The 26,915-nt window shown below is 43.9% G+C and overlaps 1 protein-coding gene across 18 annotated transcripts in view; it reads right to left on the bottom strand.

Annotated features, from left to right (window-relative positions):
* SRPK2 (SRSF protein kinase 2) overlaps positions 1-26,915 on the bottom strand; it is a 299,124-nt gene that overhangs the window by 8,914 nt on the left and 263,295 nt on the right. For 10 of the 18 annotated variants that reach the window (XM_017957047.3, XM_017957045.3, XM_017957048.3 and 7 more), the window contains 9 exons: positions 23,263-23,428; positions 22,045-22,070; positions 19,817-20,063; positions 18,732-19,214; positions 9,831-9,931; positions 9,617-9,724; positions 3,456-3,525; positions 2,713-2,805; positions 2,247-2,339 (listed from right to left, as the gene is read on the bottom strand). In XM_017957047.3, coding sequence (XP_017812536.1) covers positions 2,247-2,339; positions 2,713-2,805; positions 3,456-3,525; positions 9,617-9,724; positions 9,831-9,931; positions 18,732-19,214; positions 19,817-20,063; positions 22,045-22,070; positions 23,263-23,428 — 1,387 coding nt within the window. The remainder of the gene's footprint in view (positions 1-2,246; positions 2,340-2,712; positions 2,806-3,455; positions 3,526-9,616; positions 9,725-9,830; positions 9,932-18,731; positions 19,215-19,816; positions 20,064-22,044; positions 22,071-23,262; positions 23,429-26,915) is intronic. The other 8 variants (XM_017957049.1, XM_017957043.2, XM_021936144.1 and 5 more) reach the window with 3 other exon arrangements.

The following is a 26,915-nucleotide window of genomic DNA, read 5'->3' as shown; positions in this document are numbered from 1 at the left end:
AGGTGCCTGTAATCCTGGCTACTCGGGAAGTTGAGGCAGGAGAATTACTTGAAGCCGGGAGGCGGAGGTTGCAGTGAGCCAAGACTGTGCCAGTCCGGGCAACAGAGTGAGACTCCATCTCAAAAAAAAAAAAAAGACAAATACAGAGGCAGGTCACTCTAAGTGGGTCTTTGTTGATAAGGAAAGGTTCCAATTAAAGGAATAATTCCTGAGTGACTTTGCTATTGGTCCTCACTGTACCAGATGACCCCAGTGGAAAATGAGGCTCATCAAACCATGGTGCCCAAGCAGATGCTGTGCCCCATGTCTCTCAGGTCTCTCCTCCCCTCTAGAGCATCACAAGTCAATCATGTTCACTCTTTCCGTAACAGGCCAGGCCCAACTCCAATCTGACCCACAGCTGGGGGCTCACAGCAAGTCACCTACCAGCCACGGCGCCCCAGGGACCAGGCCATCTCCCCCACCAGCTCTGGAAACATTCTGAAATGTGGGAGGGGCCTGCCTTCAATAAAAACACAATTCCCCAAGCCATACTGAATCCCAAGCCACAATAATTCACAGCTTTTTCCTTGTTTTCTTTTCTGAGACAGAGTCTTGCTCTGTCACCCAGGCTGGAGTGCAGTGGCGTGATCCCGGCTCATTGCAACCTCTGCCTCCCAGGTTCAAGCAATTCTCCTGCCTCAGCCTCCCCAGTAGCTGGGATTACAGGCACCCGCTACCACGCCCAGCTAATTTTTATGTTTTAGTAGAGAAGGGGTTTTGCCATGTTGGCGGGGCTGGTCTCGAACTTGTGACCTCAAGCGATCCACCCACCTCAGCCTCAGCATAAGCCACCATGCCCAGCCCAATTATTTTCAAATAACATTTTCTCTAAGTTTCCCAGGGAAACTCAGCCTGTTTTCTCAGTAATACTGCTGTATAGAAGTTCATAAGCTTCCAGTGTTTTCCTGTTTATAGCTTTGCTTTAGCAATAATAACAGCTCCAGTTGTGCCCAGTGCTGTAAAGGCACCCTCTTATACTTTCTTGTAACAGCCAACCCGAAAGAACCCCTATTGACAGATGAGGAAACTTAAGTTCACAGACTACCTGATGTGCCATTCTCACAGCAGGTAAGCCCCAGCTCCATTACTAAACACAGCTTAACAGCAAAGCCATTTTCCTGCCCTTGACTCCACTTGGGCCTGTGCTTGCGAGTCTCCATGTGGGGAGGGGAACCCTGTACCTGGCTAACGTGGCCTAGACTCAGAGACCAGATTCTCAGAACCAAAAATAATTACTGATTGTCTGACAAATGGTTTTTCCTGACAACACCTGTGCTAAGTCTTAAAGGTAATGAGGAAAATAATTACATCTAATTGTATATTTCACAAATTGCCTTCACCAGGTGATCCTATAAAGTCTGAGAGGGGTAGTCAATTTGCCCAGAGTAAATGCAGCAGGAAACCACCATCTTTAGCACAGTCAGTTCTCAAGTCTTGTACACTTAACAGGAAAAGGTAATTTAAAGTTAAATATAAGGACTGGTTAGCCAAACCTCACCAAAGCGAGTAGTAAAGATTACTACTCCTTATCTCATAGGAAAATAAAAAATCAGTTTGAGGCCAGGCATGGTGGCTCACACCTCTCTAATCCCAGCACTTTGGGATGCCAAGATGGGTGAATGACCTGAGGTCAGGAGTTTGAAAACAGCCTGGTCAACATGGTGAAACCCTATCTCCAACAAAAATACAAAAACTTAGCTGGGGACATGGTGGTGGGCACCTGTAATCCTGGCTACTTGGGAAGCTGAGGCAGGAGAATCGCTTGAACCCAGGGTGGGTGGAGGTTGCAGTGAGCTGAGATCACACCACTGCACTCCAGCCTGGACAACAAGAGTGAAACTCCATCTCAAAAAAAAAAAAAAAAAAAATCAATGTGGTTCTCCAAATTTAGCTAAGTGAGGGAGACAGAACATCTGGGACTTTCAGAAATTTCTAAAAGTCCATGTCCTACTCACATCAACTTTAAAAGTTCTTTAAGGGCTGTCACATCCAAAAACAAAAATCTGCTATTAGGAATGCTGTTCTCTTACAAAATTCTTACTCCAGGTATCAGATGGGTCAGGTTTATTTCTTGAGAGCTTTCTTCGGAAGAACTCCCCAGCTGTGAAACTCCAGATCTTTCTCCACTGCCCAATCACGAATGCACAATTTCTCCTTTTGGGAGAAGACTATGCTGAAAATTAGTGTTGCATAAATACCGTTACCTTTTCTGGTGAAAAACTCCTTGGAATATTTCCCCAACATAGCGTATTTTCGAGGGACTTTCCCCAGCAGTTCAATGATCAATGCTATGTGATCTGCATTGGGAAACATTGCCAGCAAAACAGAAACACACGACAGTTTAATCAGTACCCTGCATGCAGCCACTACTACCGCCCGCGCAGACAGAAACAGAGCGCAACTTGAATGACCAAAAGTACAGGCCTTCCTCATGTTGCTGGATTCAGGATCCAGAGCTGGAGGGCACAGGAGAGGGGCTGGTGAACAGGGTGACCGCAGCACAGGGCTAAATGTGGTCTTCCCTGACAACTTTTCTATCAGCACAGGAATTCTGCTGGGTTGCGTTTTGAATTTAGGAGAAATGCCTTTGTCACCATTAATGCTAAAATCAGCAGCTGCTCTTCAGTTTCTGTCTGCATCGTGGCGCTTTTCAAAAAGAAGAGGTACTACCTCTGCGATTGAAGAATTCCCGAGAATATTTTCCAGATAGAGCAAAGTGCCTTGGAATACTGCCTAGCAGCTCTATGATGTGGGCTATGTGGTCTATGGAGGAGAGAAAAAAGGATATGGGAATGGGAGGGGCAAAGGGAAGGATGGGATAAAAGAAGAGGGAAAAATTGAAATTAGTAAAAAATCAGAAATAGATTCAAATCAACAGTGTCTGCAGCACATCCATGCAGAGGCTTGTAGGAATGACAGGCCTCAGGCACCACCAGGAGCAGTAACAGTGACTGAGGCCAGCTCACCCCAGGGCACCCCAGCATCGCAAGCAAATAAGCATGGAGATGGTCAGGTTTACAGATGGAATTCAAGCCAGAATTCCTGGGTTTTCAACTCAGCTCCCAAACAGGACAGAGAAATGGGCAGCACATCAATGGTCGAAAGGACCACAGAGAGGTTTCAGGTCTGTATCATCTGTCCTCTCTCAGCCAGCTGGGTTCCTGCCCTGTGCAAGGCCAGGAAGAGCCGCTGGTGTAGGCCCCTGAGGGCTCACTGGAGTGCTGCCTGTACCAGGCAGGCTCTGCCCATTCACTGAGACTGAGGGGGCGTCAAACTCAAAGGAAAAGCATCTGAATTTGGTGTTTGAAAACCAAAAACATGGCTCTATTTCAGTACAAAAATACAGTACTCTACAGAAGTTCAGGGCTGGCAGGAGACCTAGAATGAGGTATTCAGCAGGCACTAATACTCACCTTCGTCTCTGGAATAGTCTTCCCCAGAATGTGGTTCAAACAAATAATCTCCCGTTGCCAGCTCAAATGCCTAGGATACAACAGACGACATGCTAAGCACTTCAGAGACTGGCCCCCAAGTCAACAGCTTTTTCTCCTTACAGAAGAGACCGCCACTTTATGAAGATCTGAATCAAACAAAATAGCCTCCCAAAAGTGCTCAATACTAATTTTCTTCTTTCTTCCACATTCAAAGAAGTTTCAGAAGTATTTTTATATTTCTTCTAAGGAAAGATATAAGAGCTATGTATTCTGTTCATTTTGCAGGAAGCAAAACCAAAACGTCAGTGATTCAGCCGCACCTGTGTGCAGGCCTGGCAAAGCACAGTATGCACTCTATAAACGGTAGAACGAGAGTTCAACCCAGGACTCAACCAAGCCCATCTGACTCCAGCACCTGCCTCAACCACTATAATAGCCTTGGCCTCTGTATAGCAGACACTGCTGCGTCCTTTAGGCAAAGACCTTCATGTTTTAGTAACCGAGGACTATTTTCAGCATCTCATCATCTATTTTCATCATCATCTCATTCACTTCTGATTCAACCAAAGGAAAACCTGGAAACAAAACAGACCCTCTTTGTCCCCAGGGCCAGAGGACGCAGATGGCCTTGCAGACCCTTTTGTAGATGTCACGGAGCACTGGCTTCCTGGGTGGCCACTGGCTGTCCCTCAGCATGCCAGCATGTAGGGAAGGCCATTGGTTCCCATTTCCCTTGCTCACAAAAAAAACCCTCAAGAACATGAGTTTAAGCTGGTAACAATATACAAAAATGACAACTGCTACTGCTCTGCTGATCAAAGAGTATGTTTTAAAAGCAAAAAAGAGAATAAGCCAAATCCCATTTCTGGTTTTTCTCATAGCTGCTTCTATTCTGAATGGATCTTGCTATCCCAAAAGGTGTTCAGAAGCCCAATCACTGATGCCTGTGGATCTGTGACTGCCCTCCCCACTCCTGACCCCAGGAGCCAATGCTGGGGCAACGGCACTGCATCAACCTACCTTCTTTTTCTTTCAATGACCACACAGTGCTGGGAAGGAACCCTTAAGGGAAGACTCACCTGCCTGGGTGAGGGGCCACCTCTCCTAGCACTGTCTTTAACAAACCAAGAGTGGGACAGTCAGCCCAGGATCACATCTTTTCACCTTTTTTTTTTAAAAAAAAGACTGCATGTGAATCAGTTGAAGGAAGGAAGCATGGTGACAAGATGACTGCCAGCTGCCCATGCGGTAAGCATTAGTTTATGAACTCAGGATCCTGCCCTGAACCTGGCATAGGTCTGAGCAGGACACAGACACGTCACATCTCAGCATGGTGAGCTGGTGGTCCCAGCACTGTGGATGCCCGAAGGCACCAGCAGAAAACGCAGGAAGGCCCTTATGTAGGGCCTCTCCTTTCCACTCAATAAACAAAAAAGACAGCTGGGCCAATCCCAGGTGAGGGCAGGAAAACCTCACCATTGGCCCCAAATCCAAGTGGAACAACTAGATTACACACTTAATGGCCAGGAGAGTCCTTCCAGCCTGGGAGACAATCAACTCAGTATCTTACAAGCTAAGAGAAAAATCTGAAAACTCTAATGGGACAATGAGGACCTGAAAAGCTTGGATCAAGTTCCAAGCTGCTTTTCAACCCCTGCCTTGAGCCCTATGCTAACTCTTTTAATTAATTTTCAAAATGACTTCGATCAGGTCACATCCATTTCTTTTCCTTTCATATTTTTTGAGATGGGACCTCACTATGTTATCCAGGCTGGACTCAACCTGTTGGGCTCCAATGATCCTCTCTCAGCCTCTAGAGAAGCTAGGACTACAGGCGCACTACACTGTGCTCAGCTTTGTACATATTTCTTACCGCCAAAATATGTCAGCTATGTATTCTTTGAAAAAATGATCATTTTGATTAGCACCCTTATATTTCCAAGAAAACATGTATAGAAGCCAATCAATGAAATAATTTTTCTTTTTTTTTTTTTTTTTTGAGACAGAGTCTTGCTCTGTCGCCCAGGCTGGAGTGCAGTTGCATAATCAATCTCAGCTCACTGCAAGCTCCGCCTCCCAGGTTCACACTGTTCTCCTGCCTCAGCCTCCTGAGTAGCTGGAACTACAGGTGCCACCCACCACGTCTGGCTAATTTTTTGTATTTTTAGTAGAGATGGGGTTTCACCATGTTAGCCAGGATGGTCTCGATCTCCTGACCTTGTGATCTGCCTGCCTCAGCCTCCCAACGTGCTGGGATTACAGGCGTGAGCCACGATCTGTGAGAAATAATTTTTTGAGGCGAGGTCTGCGCTCTACCCTTGAGCTGGAGTGCAGTGGCGGATCTCAGCTCACTACAAGCTCTGCCTCCGGGTTCATGCCATTCTCCTGCCTCAGCCTCCAGTAGCTTCTACAGGACTGCAAGCCAGCCCGTCGCCCGGCTAGTTTTTGTATTTTTAGTAGAGAGCGGGGTTTCACGTGTCTAGGATGTCGATCTCCTGACCTCATGATCCGCCCGTCTTGGCCTCCCAAAGTGCTGGGATTACAGGCTTGAGCCACCGCGCCCGGCAATTTTTTTTTTTTTTTAAAGGAAGAAGGAAGATGCAGGCTGTAATGCTACCCGTTTTTGGTTCTTTGGAGAGTGACTAGATTCTCTTAACAATACAACATGTACAGCAGGGCAAATGCACACTACAATGAAAAACCTCTGCCTTCAACTCAGGTACTCCCAGTATAACCTTCTATTGCCCAGGCTGGAGTGCAGCAGTGCAATCTTGGCTCACTACAACCTTCGCCTCCCGGGTTCAAGCGATTCTCCTGCCTCAGCCACCTGAGTAGCTGGGACTACAGGCACGTGCCACCACGCCCAGCTAATCTGTGTATTTTCAGTAGAGATGGGGTTTTGCCATGTTGGCCAGGCTGGTCTCAAACTCCTTGCCTCAAGTGATCCACCTGCCTTAGCCTCCCAAAGTGCTGGGATTACAGGTATGCACCACCCTGCTGGGCCCGAGTATAACTTTTATTATTATTTTTAATACCTGGGAACTTCGGATTCTTCTCCACTTGGCCCAATTCCCTCAAAGGGCTTTTCCCTGGACCTACTTGTTTCTGGATTCTTGGGAGACCAAGTGCCTCTCTCCTAAAACATTCTCCTATGCCAAAGTACCCTGATTCTGAACAAGTAAGATCAGCTATTTGTTCTCTGATATGACCAGTGCCAAAGAAGTCTGGTGAAGTTTCTTGGAATGGCTTTTCTTGTTTCTATGGCACTGACCAGGACTCACCATGGAGTTCATAAAAGGTCCTATCCGGGACTCTAACACATAAATGCAGAGAAATCAATGCTTCAGCTACAAAGAAGTTTCAGATTATATGTAATTACACCTGGAAGGTGTAAAGCTCAAGAAAAAGCAAAACTCAAGAAAAGTAAAACAGATCTAAAACCAACATATCCTTGCTGTGATCCTTCATTCTGTTGTGCTTCTCCAGCTGCAGAGCCTAAAGCTATGCTCCCTGACAATAGCCAATGGAATCTTGCTACCACCCCTCAGCTCTCATTCCCAACAGAGTCTCTATGAGATTTGATGCCATTTATAAAACTCAAAGACAGCTGGGCACAGTGGCACATGCCTGTAATCCCAGCATTTTGGGAGACCAGGGCGGGTGGATCACTTGAGCTCAGGAGATCGAGACCAGCCTAGACAACATGACAAAACTCCATCTCTACAGAAAATACAAAACTTAGCCAGGCGTGGTAGCAAGGCATGGTAGCATGTGCCTGTAGTCCCAGCTACACCAGAGGCTGAGGTGGGAGGATCACTTGAGCTTGGGAAGTGGAGTCTACCGTGAACCATAGTCATGCCACTGCACTTCAGCTTGGGCAACAGAGCAAGACCTTGTCTCCAAACAAACAAAACCTTCAAAGTCTATAGGCTTTACCACCAAGAACCATCTGTGACCTTACTACAGCTTGGTATTATGAGGTCAAATTTAATACATTAAATGCAATATTTTTACACTACAACAGAACAGCTGAGGTAAGAAACACTGCCTCATTGCTCCTAGGTTCTCTAGGAAGAACAAAAGAAACCTCTAAAGCAGGGACTTTTCGGGGGCAGGGCAGGCAGTGAATGAGGGCCTGTCCCTTTCCCAAAAAAAAAAAAAAACTCCCTTATGACAACCAACTGAAAAAGAAAACCTCATAAGCCATCCTGACAGCACTAAGGGAGCTTATGCTTAATTCTTGGGAAGGGGACAGGTGAGGAGACAGAAAGGCTTTTCCTTAGGAACCTGTTATTGATAATTATGCCACTGTTCACAGCAACAGCATTTCAAGAAGTAAACAGGACAGGAAATTGTATGGAGGGACAAATGTTCATCAAATGGAAGGCAGGACAGATAACCTGGTATAAAATTGTGCTGACAGTTCCATTATCCCACTACATCTGTGATTGTGTCCTATTTTTCTGGTTATATCACCAAACTTAATACCCCAAATTAGAAGCACAGCATTTCAGAGTTGAAAGAGTTCTTAGTGCCTAATTCAGGGCAGCCCTGCTGCTGGTGGCCATTGTGACTTAACCTTCCCCACATCCTGAAATGGCACCTGCTCCCCGACCCCCACTCACTGTCTCCACGGCTCCCGTTCCACTGACTCCCACGTCTCAGTCTGCCTGCTGGGGTCACACAGAGAGGGCCAAATGCCTCTCCACACAGCACTCTCTAAGTTCAAAGTGACCATCACTGGCCACCGGTTCTTTTAACTGTTCTCTTCTATACCTAGCTAAGGCAGGGACTTGGGTTTTGATACGGAAGAAGTTTAACACCTTTAATAATTTAAACATAATTATCTGGTATTATCCATAAGAGCAACGAGGGAATAGAAAGGCCTGGTGTTTCAGGACCTATCTGGCCATGTGTTGACTCAGATCATGCTGAGTCAAAGCTGAAAGACACAAAGCACCCTGTTTTTCTCCTATCAGCTGGCACTAACTGCTCAAAACAATGCTTTTACCTGAGCATTAGAGGAGATAAAACACAGCAAATTCAAAAGAATTGTTAAATTAACCTCTGAATAACAGAAAATTAACATATTTATTCTGCATTCCTTTTTTTCAGTGAGAAGAAAAATGCTAAGCCTTCCACACAACCCTTTCTTTTAAATATTGGAAGAATGTGGATAAAAAACAGTCTGGAATAGAAAAAACATGAAACTCAACAGCAAACAACCCACCTTTCCCAACACAGCATGCCTAAGTAAAGCCCACCGAGAAAAAGCTGCTGAATGGGCCAGGAAACAGGGTAGAGGAAGAGAACCAGGAACTGGCTCGCAGACGTGGAGCCCCTTGTGTTCACCAACTCACAGGTTCAGGACAATGAACAAACGATGCCGGGCAGGGCCAGGGGAGTTTAGAGACGATGCAACTGTGCGGCACAAAACCAGCAGCAAAAACAGGCCTGACAGGTGAAAGAAGAGGCTTCTGCCGCCCTGTGGAGGCCGCCATCTCAACCACTCTGGGAACAGACTCTGTCAGCGGGAGTGGGCGCTGCTGCCACTGTCTCAGAAGGGGCTAGACATCCTAGAATAAGCCAGAATATCTGCTAGCTCTTGCTTTCTAAGGGAAGAGAGATTATGCATTGGCATCTGGGGAAATCCCTTCCAGTCTGGAAGAGGTGAGGAACCCTGCATGTCTGGTTGACCAGGCAGAGGCTACATGGAGGGGCTCCCACCTGCCTGCCTCAGGCAGTCTTCCCCTGGGAGATGCCACCTCATCTTTCTCCACAGCATGAGTGAAGGGAAAAGTTCCCTATACCCTGCAAATTTTCAGGGACTATAAGTGAAGTCACTGTGTCACCACAACTGAGTCTGATTCATGGGGCTGCGGGCTGTGCAGGGCCTTAAGAAGAGACCATCTCTCTCTCACAAGCCCACAATCACACCAAACAACCAGGGCCCGCCTGAGGAGGATCCTTCCACTTCTTAAGATGCCCGCGGCAGTAAACTTCCCCTCACCCAGCCCACGGCGGATGACCCTTACAGTCAGAAAAACTGAGGTCACACGCCTCAGAGAGACTCAGCCCCATCCAGAGTATGAGAGGAACGAGCCAATTCCCACGGCAGCAAAGGGCAGAGCCGTCCTTACCATACATGCTGTGCTCCAGATGTCCGCAGGGGTGCTGTACCCCGCTCCTATTAAAACCTCTATGGAGCGGTACTGACGCGTCTGGATGTCTTCCGTGAAGTGTTTATGCTGGAAGGGAACAGGCTGCATTACCACAGAGCAACACAGACATTCAAAAAGTGTCTTCGCACACAGAATCAAGACCAAAGTGTTTTAGAAAGAAAACTCTACTTACCACCCAACAAGCATTTCCCAGGTCAGCAATTTTTACTCTAATTTTATCTGCATTCCGTGGATCCAGGGGATTCACCAACAAGTCAGCCGCCCGGGTTTTTGCTGGCATGAGCAAACAGCAGGACAGTTAGTGATTAGGATAACTGGTTTCCATGCGTGAGCACAGTGTTTGCCAGGGTCAGTCTCCTTTCCTAAAGAGTGGTGGAATGATCACTCAGGCCTGGGACACTGTAAATTCAACTTGACAGAACTAAAACTGCTTGTTCTCCACCTCTGGAAAATTCTCCACGAAACAGCAAACTGGGCTGCCCACAGGATGCCAAGGGCACTGCCTTGCCCTTTCTCTTCTTATCCCCAGTTCCTTCAGGTCCAGGTCAGCCCTAGAACAAGCCAGCCTTGCTCTCTCCCTGTCTGCTGCTTTGTGGCGGCTCTTCATGGTGTCAGTCCATCCCTTCACGGTCCGGATCGAGCTTGCTGATGCATTATTACAAGGAACATGAAGGTAGAAAGAACACTGCTGTGGGGGCCAATCACTACCAGTGACACACAGTTCCTTGGACGCCACAAGACATCAGGGTCCCTGGCACCCACACCTCACACCCACATTGTTCCCTACAGTTCCCACTGCCTGGGCTGAGCACACACAGATCTCAAGGGGTAGATGACTGCTGATTAACAAACACAGATTAAAGGCAGGGACTAAACTATTTTTGTTTTGTTGTAGACAAGGAAGGGCCCAGACAGAGGTCTCTTGAGATGGCCTGGGCCATAAAGGCAACCTTTGAGGTCACTCATGAACTTGTCACGTACGTGAGCAGTCATTCTTAATTCCAGGGTGACCCCAGGGAATCTCAAAGGCAGGTATAGGGCCAGCTTCCCAGGGATTCTGGGGCCAGATCTTCTCAGACAAGTCCAGATCATGCCTGTATCAAGCAGAGTTAATCAAGGGGCAAGTGACAAAGAAAAATAATTTCATGAGGCCCAGAAAAATAGTCCTTAAAGTCAGCATCTTCATCACCAAACCTCAGACTGACCTACAAGATCAGATTTCTGGTAAAGATGAAATAAAACCAGGACTTTTATTTATTGTATAAGTAATTTTGAAATGGTATTTAAAAACCAAGCAGAAAAGTCTGTTCAATGTAGAACATTAAACACTGATACGATTTGGGTTTGTGTCCCTGACGATATCTCATGTCGAATTGTAATCCCTCATGTTGGAAGAGGGGCCTGGTGGGAGGTGACTGGATCATGGGGGCAGATTTCCACCTTGCTGTTCTTGTGATTCTGAGTGAGTTCTCATGAGATCTGGTTGTTTAAAAGTGTGTAGCACGTCCCCCTTCTCTCCTCCTCCTGCTCCAGCCATGTAAGATGCCTGCTTCCCCTTCTACCATATTTTACAGTTTCCTAAGGCCTCCCCAGCCATGCTACCTGTATAGCCTGTGGAACCGTGAGCCAATTAAACCTGTTTTCTAAATAAACTATGGAGTTTCCGGTATTTTTATAGCAGTGTGAGAACGGACTAACACAAACACCTACCTAGGAGAGCCCCTTTGTTTCCTTGAAGCTGGGCAGTGCTGAAATGAACTAAACCTCTCTTGGGGTACGTATGAGCTATGGAACCAGGGTGCTTGAGGAGGCTCTGATTCTTCAGCAAGCCCCATAACAGGAAGGAGGGCCAGCCTTGCAACTTGCAGTAAAGCAGTGAACAGGCAAAGCCTCAGGACCTAGGGTGCCCACACAGCTCCCTAGCAGGGCTCCAGATAATTCTGACCAGTATCTTAACCCTCAAGACCTTTTCCTCCAGCATGTTAATCAACTGAGCCAGCCAGGTACAGATATTCCCTGCTCGCTACCTTCCATATGCCTGTTTCCTTGTTTATAAGGATTCTGATCCACTGCAGGGCCTCACCAAAGGCCAGGTATGAGCTCAGGAAAAGAAACACCAGAACTCAGCAAAAAATCAGAAAGAGCGCAGCACAAAGACCAACAAAAGAAGGCAAAAGGTACATACACTGATTCACCTGGGGCTGAGAACAGAGGTCCAGGATAAATACAAAAATGCTGACCCAATGGGTAGATGAACAACACTAGACATGATTAGATGAATGCCTCATATGTTATTTAATCAAGGAGAATCAGCAAGAAGGAAAATGGAATTTGAGGTTTGAAGAACTGGATTCAAATCTAAGTTTCAATATCTACAAGGTGTAAGACTGGCAAATGACTTACACTGTATGAGGCTCGGTATTCAGGAAAAGAAGAATCGGAAGGGACCACCCCTTCCGCACCAAAGAAACTAAAAACCCAAACACACAAGAATCAGGACAGCATCTGGGTGCCTGGCCAGATTCAGGGGCTTGCCTCTGCTGTGACCAGCTGAACCATCATCTGGGGCAGGAGGCTCCCAACTGGTCAGTGAGGGACCAGAGAGCCACAGCACAGGGAAGGGGAGGCCCAAGAGCAACTTCTACCCCCACAAACAACTCAAATCACAAGTCTAATGCGAAGAGGGCAAGGCCCTATTAAACGTATTGTGGTCCCCCTGAGCCACAGGATGATGTGGTTTCTTTTTCTCCATGAGAACAGGTAGCTGAGTTGGCTGTTATCTGAGGGCACTCAAGTCAAAGGAAATGATCTGTAATCTGCCACCCACTCCGAGATGTTGTTTTTAAAAACATTTCTCAGGAGCTGCTTACTTCAATCACGCTAGAAGAAATACTTTCAAAGACCCAACACCTCACATTTAAATTCAGGGATTTTTTTTTTTTTTTTTTTTTTTTTTGACGGAGTCTCCCTCTGTCGCCCAGGCTGGAGTGCAGTGGCATGATCTTGGCTCACCACAATCTCCGTCTCCTGCGTTCAAGCAATTCTCCTGCCTCAGCCTCCCGAGTAGCTGGGATTACTGGCGCCTGCCACCACGCCTGGCTAATTTTTGTGTTTTTAGTAGAGACGAGATTTCACCATATTGGCCAGGCTAGACTTGAACTCCGGACATCAAGTGATCTGCCCACCTCAGCCTCCCGAAGTGCTGGGATTACAGGCATAAGCCGCCACACCTGGCCTAAATTCGGGTTTTTTTCTCTTTTTTTTGTACTTAATATCCTTCATTAAGGTTCACTGAACACAATCTCTTTGGTGACATGCTGTTATCCTCCTGGTTCGGGTTTGTAAACAGTTACTCAGCTTCTAAGATGTTCCAAATGATGCAAGGTAATGTATCTCAATAACTTAATTGCATAAAAACACAACAGGAGGTAAAAAAGATTTTGTTTTTCTTTCTTTTCTCACTATGATAGTTCCTGAACTAAGGTACCAGACTGCTACATTCCCAAAAAGCCCACTGAAACCCAAATGGAATGCTTTTGTTGCGTCTCCTCTGACTGAGTCACCACGGTAGTGACCTGTCACACGGTTTCCTTCTTACAGATAATGGTGACACAAAGGACAAACTGGAGCTGTCTTCCTTCCAAAATGAAAACTTGCAACTGCACTCTGCTTCCACTAAGAGGGGAATGAGTGGAAAGCTTTCACTTCGGGAAGAACTGAGCCCCTTGAGTCACCTTCTGACACACTAGTCTCCGGGTGACACTGTGGTCACTCATTCCACAAGACGTTATCCTAGAAACTAGATGGTAGCCAACAACGCCTCAGCATGATGAGACAACTGCTGTCACACACACATAACACATGGTGCTAGGCACACACTGACTCTTTACATTGTAAGAGGTCCTTATGAGGATGGCGAGAATATCCCCTCTATATGGAGGAAGTTCAGTATGAGGCCCAAAGAAGTAGTGGAACTAAGAGATTGAACGTTGCCACCTCAACCATTCACACAACAAATATTTACTGAGTCCCTTCTGTGTGCTAAGCATGGTCTTGGTACTGGAAACACAGTAAGAAAAAAACACAAGCCAAATTAGGAAACTCGTGTACTGGCTGAAAATATGGGCAATAAGGCAAATAAATGAGGAATCCACACATTCCGTCAGGTTATGAATCCACACATTCAACAGGCTATGAAGAAAAACAAAGCAGAGAAAGGAGATGGATAATGCCAAGGCTGTTCAGGGGAGATCTTTTCTGAGAAGGTGACATTCAGGAGCGGTCTGAAGAAAGGCAGGCATGAAAGTAAGAGAAGTCTGAGGCAAAGGACACAGGAAGTACAAAAATCCTAAGGCAGAAACAGGCTTGCAACTTTGAGAAACTTTAGAAAGAAGCCAGTGTGAATGGTGTAGAATGAATTAGGGAAACCACTGGAGAGTTTGTCAGCTTCAGTGAGGGACACCTCAGGGCATCACTCTACATGGGAAACACAATGGAGATCATTTTGGTGAGGGGGAGTGGGGATGGGGGAAGAAGTTATGCTTTGAACAGTTCTCTCTGGACTGCCAGACAGAGACATACTGGTGAGCAGGGGCTGAAGTGACAGGAGCATGGAGGCTGTGTTACAGCAGCCTAGGCAAGGACTGACAGTGGTGTGGGTCCCCATCGAGTGACACAGAAAGGATTCCAGAAATATCCCACAGGTAAGACCAACAAAATCACCCTGTTCTAGGGCCTTTGTCCTTCAGATGTGTTGAGCCAAGATATGCACTATGGCTCTGGCAGCTGAACATCTAAGAGGGATGGATCATCCTCTTCTCAACCTTCAGTGGCTGCCAAATTACTCTAGGAAAAAAGTGTATTGTTTAGCCTGACATTTAGGTTCCTTCAAGCTCCTCAAACCGGCCCCAATCTTTCTTCTACTATGCCCTAACGTGTACATTCTGCCCTAAAGACAGGATCTTCATTGTTTCTCTTGCCACACGCAGTACCATGTGGTCAAGTGCAAGACTCTAGGTTATACCCCTTTCCATGCAGAAAACAAAAAACACCTCCCATGGGGGAGGCTGTCCTTGCTTACCAAATGGCCAAGCTGTGGGCAAAAACTGAGTGCTTCCAAACAAAGGAGATCCTGTCGCTGGTACATCCCTAGAATTTGACAATATTAAAACGCTCTGCAAGACCTCCAGCTTCTAACTGATGCAACAGGTGTTGGGGATGGTATGTGTGTTGGACACAGTAAAATTGTGATTATAAATGGAAAAAAGTGGGAGAAAGGAAAGAGAAGAAGAATACAAGGTATCACTCATTTGTTTGTTCATTATTCAATAAATATTTACCTTAGCACTGAATCAGATGCCAAGGATGCAAAGATAAAAACGCACTGCACTCTCTAAGAGTTCACATTCTAATGAGAAGACAATGACAAGAGCACTGCCCATACAACTAAGATGAGCATGGCCAGCAGGAGCAGAGGGGACAGAGAACTAAGCCTGCTGGGGACACAGGAAGCCCTCACCCAGGAGGCAGGCTACCGTGTTGGATCATATCCTGGATCAGGAAAATTAAAGAAGAAAATTTTAGAATTATTGAGGAAATTTGAATATGGAATAAATAATAGATGATATTAGGCCAGGCACGTAGTGGCTCAGGCCTATAATCTTAGCATTTTGGGAAGCCAAGGTGGGCAGATCACTCAAGCCCAGAAGTTTAAGACCAGCATGGGCAACATGGTAAAACCCTACTTTCTCTACCAAAAAGACAAAAATTGGCCAGGCATGGTGGTGCCGACTGTAGTCCCAGCTACCTGGGGGGCTGAGGTGGGAGGATCACTTGAGCCAGAAAGCAGAGGTTGCAATGAGCCGAGATCACGCCACTGCACTCCAGCCTGGGTGATAGAGCAAGACCCTGTCTCTATATTATATTTAATAATATAAAATTAGTGCTATTCTTACACGTTATAATAGTATTATTGTTACAATGGAGGACGTCCTAATTCATCTCTCAGAAGATGAATGCTTAAGTATTTAGGAGTGAAGTATCCTAATATACGTAGCATGCAGTGTCTGTGTAAAGAAAGTATATGCAATGTGGCAAAATGTTAATTGCTCAATCTATGTGGAGGATACAGAGTTGTTTATTGTACTATTCTTTCAAAATAAAAAAAATACAAAGATGCTCTAATAATTCCTTCCTGCACCTTCCTGGATGGTGCTGGCTATGCAGGGATGTACACTCTCCACTGTGGAGACCACTGCTGTAGATGATGGGGACCTGTGGAAACTGTGAGCAGGGGAATACACTGATCGGGTGAGCATACTGCAAAGACACTCTAGCAGCACCATGGAAGGGCATGCTGAAAGGCAGGTGGGGAGAAAAGCTGGAGAGAACACAAAGCCAAGAGACCAGTAAGGAGCCTCGGTAACAGCAGCGGCAAGCAATGACAGTGCCCACTGTAGGGCCAAGGCAAGCAGGACCCCTACTTATGAGGTATGACTAGCAAAACGAGATGATTTACTGGATGTGACAGAAAAAAGGGGGACATACTGATGATCAAGTTTCTCACTGACGCAACAAGAAATGGTGGTAACAAGCGCAGGAAATACAGCATGTGTAGCAGGTTGGCAGGGTGAGTTGTATTCTGGTTTTGAACATGTAAGGTTTGAAGTTTCCTGTGACAGAGATGGAGCTGTCATGTAAACAATAGGGTAAGTTTTATGACTTGCCTGGGCCTCGATGGTGACCACGTGGTAACAAGCAGCAATTGTGCTCCTTTACATGGATTGTGATGACCAAGGCAACTTACATTCAATGGGAAATTTTTCAATATATTATTATATGTTATTTATCTACCTTTGCCATTGACCTGTTGTATTTAACTCAGTGCTACTAACAACCCTAGAGGTAGCCATTTCTTTCCTTTGATAGAGGAATAAGCCAAGGCTCAGACAGGATAAGAAACCAAAGTTCCACAGTTATTAAGTTCTGAGCTGGGGATTAATCTGATGATACGTGGGTGCCTCTCGGTGTCTGCGGGGAACTGGTTCCAGGACATCCTGAGGACACCAAAATCCACAGATGCTCAAGTCGCTGATATAAAATGGTGTAGTGTTTGCATGCAACCTACATACATCTTCCTATATACTTTAGTTGATCTCTAGTTATTTATAATACCTGCTACAATGTAAATGGTATGTAAATAGTTGTTATACTGTATTGTTTAGGGAATAATGACAAGGGGGAAAAGTCTGTACATGTTCAATAAAGACACAGGTTTTTTTTTTTTTTCCCTCCAACTGTTTTCCATCTGAGGCTGGCTGAGCACATGGATGTGAAATCCACAGATGTAAAACCCATGGATACGGAGGGCTGGCTGTAACTGAAGCCACTGCAGCCTAAGCTAATACTTGCAAACTAAGTACAAATAAAAAAGGTACTTTGGTCTGGTCATGGTGGCTCACACCTGTAATCCCAGCACTTTGGGAGGCTGGGGAGGGCGGATCACCTGAGGTCAGGCATTGGAGACCAGCCTAGCCAACATGGTGAAGCTCCGTCTCTACTAAAAATATAAAAATTAGCCAGGCATGGTGACGGGCGCCTGTAATCCCAGCTATTCGGGAGACTGAGGCAGGAGAATTGCTTGAGTCCAGGAAGCAAAGGTTGCAGTGAGCTGAGATTGCACCACTGCACTCCAGCCTGGGCAACTAGACTGAGACTGTCTCAAAATAAATAAATTAAAAAAAAAAAAAATAGAAATAATTAAAAAGATACTTTGTAAATTACTTTCTATATGAAACTTCGGCCAGGCGCGGTGGCTCACGAGGTCAGGAGTTTGAGATCAGCCTGACCAACATGGTGAAAACCCGTCTCTAATAAAAATACAAAAATTAGCCGGGCGTGGTGGCACACGCTTGTAATCCCAGCTACTCAGGAGGCTGGGCCGGCAGAATCGCTTGAATCCGGGAGGCAGAGGTTGCAGTGAGCTGAGATCACGCCACTGCACTCAAACCTGGGCAACAGAGCAAGACTCAATCTCAAAAAAAAAAAAAGAAACCTCAAGAGAAAAATTGAACTGCAACAGCAACAATAAATCTGGATAAGGTACATCTCACTACTGCCCTTTCCCAGACATGAACCTACATTCTATGTAAGCACCTTCAAACACTCCCTATAAAGGGGAACAGGAGCTGACCACGTCCAGCCAAGTAAAGAAAGCAAATCCTTAGGAGGATTCATCATAGCCAGCGTGTAACAAAGCCAGCTCACTCAGTGTGCAATTCCAGACTCTGGAACCAAAGGGGCTGCATAATGTCTTGGGTGGTTTGCAGGGCTGGCTCATCAATTACTCACTGTGTGTTAAACAGTCTTGTCAGCAGAGGGAGCAGAGGAGGTTTCAGAGCTTTTCCACCATGAGTCAGAATGGAAACCAACTGTGTTACCCAGTTTCACTTACTAGAGTCACTCGGCATTGACTCCCAAAATAAAGGTTTGAATAAGTCAAGCCTTCTTAGGTAGACAAGAACACAAGAGCCAATCTATAATCTGTCATCACATCTAAATCCATGCCAATTCCTTGAAAATTACAATCCTGGGCCAGTTATCAATAGTAGGGTCCTATAATCAGGAACAAATATCAAAAGACAATATGACACTTCTTTCTCAATAGAGTCAAAGAGGAGGTATACTTTTCTTGAATAGAAACAAAACAAAACAAAAAAAAAACTATAATAATATCAGATAGAAGAAGATACAAATGATAAACTAAACTACACATTCTAGAAAGATATAAGTTGCAAAAACTGGAAGGTTTTTGCAAATGATGCTGCTGACTATAAATATATTAAAAATGAGAACTGGTCAGAAATAAGATTTGGTACGCAGAGAGCAAGAGATAGTCTAGTGGCATAGAACATGTATTTAAATCACATTACTTCTTCATGAGTATAAAAGTAATAAAAATGATTAGCACACACAAACAGGGCTTGGCCACTTCCAGCCAGTTCCTTCATAGCATTTGTTAACGGCACGTCCCTGGAGTCAGTAATGGCAGACAGTTGATGGGAAGAACACTTACCTTTTGGCAAATCCCCAGTACTGGAGGCTGAAACCGTCCTGCTTCTGTCATGGGATGGACTGCTCTCCTCTTGCTCAGTAAGTGGTGATCCCTCAGAAAGCACAGAGCCGCAGGCCACAGGTTCTAAGGATCCAGAGAACAACGAGGTGGAAAACTCTGGGAACTGTGACTCGGGAATTTTATGTCGTCCATTTGGCAATTCACCATTGAATTGTTCATAGGAGCTGCTATATGTGTAATCACTTTCTGCATTTGGCTCATCAAGATTATATTCCTCAGGATTTGGGCAGTCTTCTTCGTCATCCTCTTCATCGTCCAGTTGCTGCTCCAGTGAGAATGGGCCATTCTCAATATGGCCATTGGTTTTAGGTGATTCTATCCACGTAGGGTCTATGTTCGCAAGTTCCTGATCTACATCATCTTCATCTTTTTCAATGTTTTCTTTCTCAGCATCTTCTTTCTCTTCCTGGTCCTCAGCTTCACCTTAAGAAGTTGATGGGTCAAGAATAAGAACTTGTTACTGTCCTTAATACAGCCTCACTAAGTACTTATCTCCATCAATAAAATACGTTTTGAATGTGTTTAACTTATGTACCACCTAGTAAACACCTCTTTGCTTTTGGGGTAAAAGCTTCAGGTTTTCTAAATCTCATTTTTCATTCATTTAATAATTGGCCTGCTCTTATAAGAAAAAGTTACTCTTAAGGGAAAATAACTCTTTCTAAATAAAGTTGCACTTCCATTTCTACCTTCTACAATCTTCAGAAATTGACTTGTGGTGCATTACAGTTAGGTAAAAAGTTAATGACAAAATAAAGCACCATCATTAGCATGACAGAAACATGGTATTTCTCAGACGTTTTACATTTTTTAAAAACTATTTTGAAATGTTAACATATTTCTGGCATACAGTTCACAAATGATGAAGTACAAGGCTGTCTCCCATATTTCCCAATAGGGAGTTGGAGAGAATCGGACTTGTCATCTGCAGCAGCAGCACAAATCAGCCCCCAAGCTGACCGGGTAGGACCCTACTAATGGAGCTCTGAGGACCCCATGCAGCCCAGGTTCGAGGCCCCACTGACCATTGTCCTTTGCAGTCTCTGTCTCGGCCGCCTCCTCTAATCCTGTTGTTTTTAGTTTCACCTCTGGGCAGTATTCGCCATCCTGGTCATTGGAAGGTGCAGCTGAAGTGATGTTTTCTTCTATTATTTTCCTTTCAGCTTCTCGCTCCAATTCTTCTATCTCCTGCAGGCGTTTCTCCAATAACTCAGCCTGCCTCTTCTGTTTCTTTTTCAGTTTTTTCTTTTTGTTTTTAGATATTTTTCCTATCTATAACATGTTAAGAAAAGACCACAGGTCAGTTTTCTTCTTTTTAAAGTACCACATGATAGTATAACTGCTAGCAGCATGGCAAATACCAATAAATTCTGCTTTCTCATGCCATATTCTACTAAAATCCCAAACCCAGACAGATCTACTTTGTGGTAAGGCTTACAGTAAAATCAAAGGGAAAGCAGTGCTGACTGATCTCACGTGCTGGGTCTACCACCAGGTCCTACCCTCAAAGGGATAGAGCTTAAATCCAGTAAGTCTTCACCATTCAAACCCTAAGAGAACTGAAGTTCGAAATTCTCTTGGCCTTAAAGGAGAAACTCCTCTTGCAAGTTTTATTTGCTGCTGTCTATATACAAAGTAACAACATTCCACCTCCTCAATGCCAAAAATGAAACCGGTGCCTGAGCAGGTGTATGTCACTGTGTGTCTGGGGCTCACATATGAAGCTCTTAGCAGCCAAGACAACATGAATTCTAAGAGATAAGCCTATTCAGCAAAGGGAAAAAAGAAAAAGCCACAGCTTTTGTCTGCCTCCCATCATGGCCACCCGACTTGCCAAGCACTGGCAATGAAAGACTCCAACCTTTCAAACAATCAGTAACTCAGGCAGCTCAAGCCAGGGAAAAACTATGGGAAACAATCCGGGCGTCTCAGCAGGCCAGGAAGCGTAATTATTACAGCTTCCTCTTGTTCCAGAACTTACATTCCAAATCAAGGGCTGTTTCAGTAAACATAGTGTTTTGCTGTTGTTTTGTTTTTGGTTTATTTTTTCTTTGAGACTGAGTCTCGTTCTGTTGCCCAGGCTGGAGTGCAGTGGTGTGATCTCAGCTCACTGCAACCTCCACTTCCCGAGTTCAAGTGATTCTCATGTCTCACCCCCTCAGGTAGCTAGGAGTACAGGTGCACGCCATCACACCCAGTTGATGATGATGATGATTATTATTATTATTATTGACACGGAGTCTCGCTCTGTCGCCCAGACTGGGGTGCAGTGGCGTGATCTCGGCTCACTGCAACCTCCACCTCCTGGGCTCAAGCGATTCTTCTGCCTCAGCCTCCTGAGTAGCTAGGATTACTGGTGTCCACCAGCACACTCGGCTAGTCTTTGCATTTTTGGTAGAGATGGGGTTTCACCATGTAGGCCAGGCTGGTCTCAAATTCCTGACCTCAAGTGATTCAGTGGCCTCAGCCTCCCAAAGTGCTGGGATTACAGGCCTGAGCCACCACACCCAGTATCTAACAAGGACATACGGTTTTGACGGGACCACAAAATAGATCAGTCTCTTTCTTATTTAATATCTGGATGGAAAAAAATTAGAACAACCGCTTCAGAAAAACAGGTAACTTAGCAGCCAATCAGAAATAATGTAAAGTGATTTTGAAATAAAAATACTTCAACTGCATCACCTCACATTTCACTGAACTTGGCCAACCACAGTCCAGAAAATGCATAAAGAAGACAATCTCTGAAAGGCTCTAACTATCCCAACTCTGCACAGATACGAAAAATTAACAAGACAGGCTGGATGTGGTAGCTCACGCCTGTAATCCCAGAACTTTGGGAGGCCGAGGTGGGCAGATCACTTGAAGTCAGGAGTTCGAGAACAGTCTGGCCAACACGGTGAAACCCCGTCTCTACTAAAAATACAAAAATTAGCTGGGTGTGGTGGCAGGTGACTGTAATCGCAGCTACTTGGGAGGCTGAGGCACAAGAATTGTTTGAACCCGGGAGGGGGAGGTTGCAGTGAGCCAAGATGGCACCACTGCACTCCAGCCTGAGTGGCAGAGCAAAACTCAGTATCAAAAAAAAAAAAAAAAAATTAACAAGACAGTAAGTCTTACCTATTTGAGGATACACAACTTTTATAAATGTGTTCACCCTTTAAATACACAACTTTTTAATAATTTGAACAACTCAATAATAAATGGTCTCTTTTGACATGGTGCATATAAAGTAATATGTGTAAGTACTTACAGGTTTCTGCTGTGGAGCCGTACTCACTAAAACAAAATGAAACAAAATTGATATTTAGCAGAAAACAGACACATACCTTCACGTAGGTCATTCGAATTGCAAAGTGAAATAATTATTGTCTTTTAATGGCTATCCAACTTCAAAAACTATTAATCAGAGCTTCTTAATCACAGGAATCTAGAGAAAGTTTATGCACTGAAACAAATGAGTGACTCTTGAAGGCATAGTAGAAGTTGCTCACACTGAGCCATTTCTCTTATTTATCTAAAATGAAATACTAATACGTCTCAAAAACAGTCAAGCCCAAAGCACCAACAGGTAAGAAAATGGGAAAGAATTCATACATATCACAGTCATTAAACCAAATTTGTTTAAAATATAATGAAATGAACAATTTAGATTAGATGTACATCTATATTTGAAATCTATTTTGCAAGCTTTCTACAATTTAAATCAAATATTGCAGTTGGTATGCAGCAAACAGTCTGGGAATCACATGATTAAACCCCTACACCAGGGCCAAAAGTTTGACAGGCTGGGTCCATGATCTAAACAACACCCTGATGGCAGTAAAGGAGATGTGAAGAGAGCCCCAGGCAGTCCCAGGAGCCTCAGCCCTTTAGTATACATGCTTGCCTGACAACACACAAAGGCACAGACCACGCTGTCGAAGAGTGAGAAGCACAGTCCACACTTCACTGCACCACCACCCCAACCCCAGCCCAGAGGTAAAAATATCCCAATACTCAGGTCACTTGGTCTTCTTCCCCCACCATCAGGCCTTTTCTAACTAACTCCAAATCTGTTGATAAAACTCAGATTGACATAGCTATGCTAAATGGACAACAGGAATTACTGTAACAAAACTGAAGCTAGAAAAATATTCTGATGACTAAAGGTCAGCTACAGGAAAGCTGTTACTATGTTCTCCTCTGCAGAGAAGTGGGCAACAGAAAAAAATGTTCAAATATAGATGAAGCAGCAACTACAAATTTAAATGGCCTTTTAAAGGGGGACAAAAGTAAATAATTTTAACATTAAAATATAATGTAGCTGGGGTATTTTCCATTTCAAGAAAAGGGTGCAGTTATTTCCAGCAATTAAACTTTTCCAAAAAGTTCCTTACATGTAACATTTGATTCAGATACCTTCAACAACTGCAACTTTGCAAGCTCACAACGCCCCCAAACTGAAATGAAGCTAGCTCAGCTCCCTCACCTGCAGACCCTGAAGGAGGAGGAGCACCTGCTTTCTGCCACTCAGTGGCCTCAGCTGCCATTCTTCTCACATATGCATCATCCACACACATCAAGATGTTTTCTGGCTTTATGTCAGTATGAATGATCTTGCACTTACTGTGTAGATAATCTAACCCTTGAAGGACCTGGATATAGTAAAATCAAGAGAGAAGATAAGCTATTAATACCTCATTATATAACTTTTATTTATTTGAAAAACATGTAATACGATGACAAGGTACAAAGTTTGATAAACACAAAAGGATATTTAGTAAAAATCTCCCTCCCATGACTACCCGCATAGGAATCCAGCTCTCCTTTCTATAAGCAACAAATATGTATAATTTCAGAGATTATTTATGCTCATGGAAGCAAATGCATCTACATAGAGTTGAACCTTGAACAACATGGGTTCACTTATACACATATTTTTTCTTCCACCTCTGCCACCTGAGACAGCAAGACCAACCCCTCAGCCTACTCAACGCGAAGATGATGAGGATGAAGACCTTTATGATGATCTACTGAATATGATCTATCTACTTAATGAATAGTAAGTATATTTTATCTTCCTTATGATTGTCTTAACATTTTCTTTTCTCTAGCTTACTTTATTGTAAGAATATGCTATATAACACGTTAATCAACTGGTCATGTCATCAGTAAGGATTCTGATCAAGAGTATGCCAGCAGTCAAGTCAGAAGCCAGATCCGGATCTTCAACTCCATTGGAGGGGGTTGGTCAGTACCTCTAACCCTTGTGCTGTTCAAAGCGTCAACTATACATACTTCAATAACAACTATATTCACGTATCATACAATTGACCCCTTTAGGTATAGAATTCAATGGGTTTTAGATGTGCGACTATCACTACTATTTATTTTTTTAATTTTTATTTATTTTTTAATTTTTAATTTTTTTTATTTTTTTGAGACAGAGTCTCGCTCTGTCACCCAGGCTGGAGTGCAGTGTGCGATCTCAGCTCACTGCAACCGCTGCCTCCCAGACTCAAGCAATTCTCCTGCCTCAGCCTCCCAAGGAGCTGGGATTACAGGCATGTACCACCACGCCTGGCTAATTTTTTTGTATTTTTAGTAGAGACGGGGTTTCACCATATTGGCCAGGCTGGTCTCGAACTCCTGAGCTTTGTGATCCACCCGCCTTGACCTCCCAAAGTGCTGGGATTACAGGCATGAGCCACCGCCCCTGGCAACTATCACCACTATTTAAATGACAACACTTTCATTGCTCCAAAAAGAAACAACATATTCATTAGCATTCACTCCCCATATCCCTCCTACCCCATCTAACCCTTAGCAACCACTCATCTACTTGCTGATTCTGAACATTTCCTATAAATGGAATCATATAAAGTATTTTTTGTAACTGGCATCATGTTTTCAAGTTTGACTCTTGTGCTGCATGTATTCATACTTCACTTATTTTTATTGGCAAATAGTATTCCACTGTATGGAGATAAAATATTTTGCTTATTCCTTCACTTCATGAACATTTGGGTTATTTTCACTTTAGGGGCTATAAAAATAACACTGCCATACTGCTATTCACACTTGTGTATACATTTTTGTGTGAACATACTTTTTTTTTGAGGGGAGGTATATACCTAGGAGTTACCATAATTAGCTCATATCGTGCCTCTATATTTAGCTTTTTGATAAACTGCCAAAGTGTTTTCCACAGCGGCTGCATCATTTTACATTCCTATCACCAGTGTATGAGGGTTCCAATTCTTCACCCTGAACAACACTATCTTTTTTACTTTATCCACCCAAGTGGATTATGCAGTATCTCGTTACAGTTTTGATCTATATTTCCCTGATGGCTAATGACGTCCATACATTTTTAACACTGCAAGAGAAGGGGGGCTTGATTTAAATAGAAAATAGCCTTAGTATCTAGACAATGCTACAGCATCATACTAAAAGAAAGTGATGAACCAAGATATTCATATTTATCATATTAAAACAATCAATCAAAAACTTACAGTGTCAGTGACCTGAATACAAGGTCAATGTTTTTCTATAATTATTTCCACTGGAGAATAATTTTTTCAATTATTTCCATAAACAAAATTTATTTTTACAAAACAGATCACGTTCTCATATGAGCATTAGAAATTCCAAATGTTAAGCAAATATTACATCAATCACCATTCAAATAATGAATCGAATGGGCATTTTGTTCACAAGAGACAGGAAGTGTTATATGTTTCACATCATCCAACACTGAAATATTCCCAGTTCAATCGACAGTCTGTTATCAGGAAGGCATCTGATCAACAGCAGGCTATTAATAGTTAGCCTACTGTTGGTAGAAGTTTAAAGTAGCATTATGTAAGTGAGAGGGAACAAAGATTTTACAAGGAAAATGAAAACAGGAATATCTGTCTCTTAAAAAGGATCAAAATGCCTACAAACATTTAAAACAACTTTACCTTAGGGAGTATTTTTATATAAATTCACTGAATGTGCATCGGCTGAGCTCCTATCACATGCCATTATTCCAGGTGTTTGATATATAAAAGCTCCCAGGCTTCATGTTGCTTACAGTCCTCATATCCTCACAGAGCTTACCAATTCAGGACAGGAAATGAGTATGAGGGGTGGGGGAATTGGCCAAAAAAAAAAAACCAAGATGAATCATGGGCATGGCAAATATTATTTAATAAGATATTGACAAGTTCCTGGTAAGTACCAGTAAAGTAGATAAAACTAGGATAAGATTTTAAGACTTTTGATTTTTTGCCTTAGAATATTTACTGTTTTGGACAATACTGCAATTAGGATATGTTTAAATTACATTTAAAATGTCAAGGCTGTGCTCGGCCTTGCCTTGTAATCCCAGCACTTCGGGAGGCCGAGGCAGGCAGATCACTTGAGGCCAGGAGTTCAAGACCAGCCTGGCAAATATGGTGAAACCCTGTCTCTACTAAAAACACAAAAAAACTGCACAGGCATAGTGGCACAGGCATGGTAGCACATGCCTGTAATCCCAGCTATGCAGGAGGCTGAGGCACAAGGCGGAGGTCACAGCGAGCTGACATCATGGCACTGCACTCCAACCTAGGCAACAGAAAAAAACTCTGTCTCAAAAGAAAAAAAAATAAAATGTCAAAGGACTAATAGGAAGAAAGATAACATTATGTAAAATATTTCCATGGAGAACATGGTTATTACACTCTTGAAGGAAACACAATCCAATGGGCTCATGTTATTCAATGACATTCATGCATCTTCCTGGTGCAAACTGAATAATATGTGGACTTTTACATCTGAACAGCCAAAGAGATTCTAAAAAGTACAAGAAATTAATGGAGAGGCACACTGATGTCGTCCAGCCCACAGAGGTCAAAGGAATAGAATTTTTGAAAAATATTGGCTTTCCGACTAAAATTGTATTTCGGTATCAAATACTATCTCAAGGTAAAAATGTCAGTACTTTTCTTTCCTAAAATATCTTTGATCATTTTCTCACGCACAAAGAATTTGTTTCTTTCACAGTTCAAAGGCTGATTCGCTGTGCAGGAGGCTACACAGTTAAGACTTAATGTGCCTCAGTGTGCAATGCATTCACATGAGGTCCCAATGACGATGCACCTTATGACAAGCAAG

Source organism: Papio anubis, chromosome 4 (genome assembly GCF_008728515.1).
Source record: "Papio anubis isolate 15944 chromosome 4, Panubis1.0, whole genome shotgun sequence".
Taxonomy (NCBI): Eukaryota; Metazoa; Chordata; class Mammalia; order Primates; family Cercopithecidae; genus Papio; species Papio anubis.
This window is presented reverse-complemented; position numbering and strand designations above follow the sequence as displayed.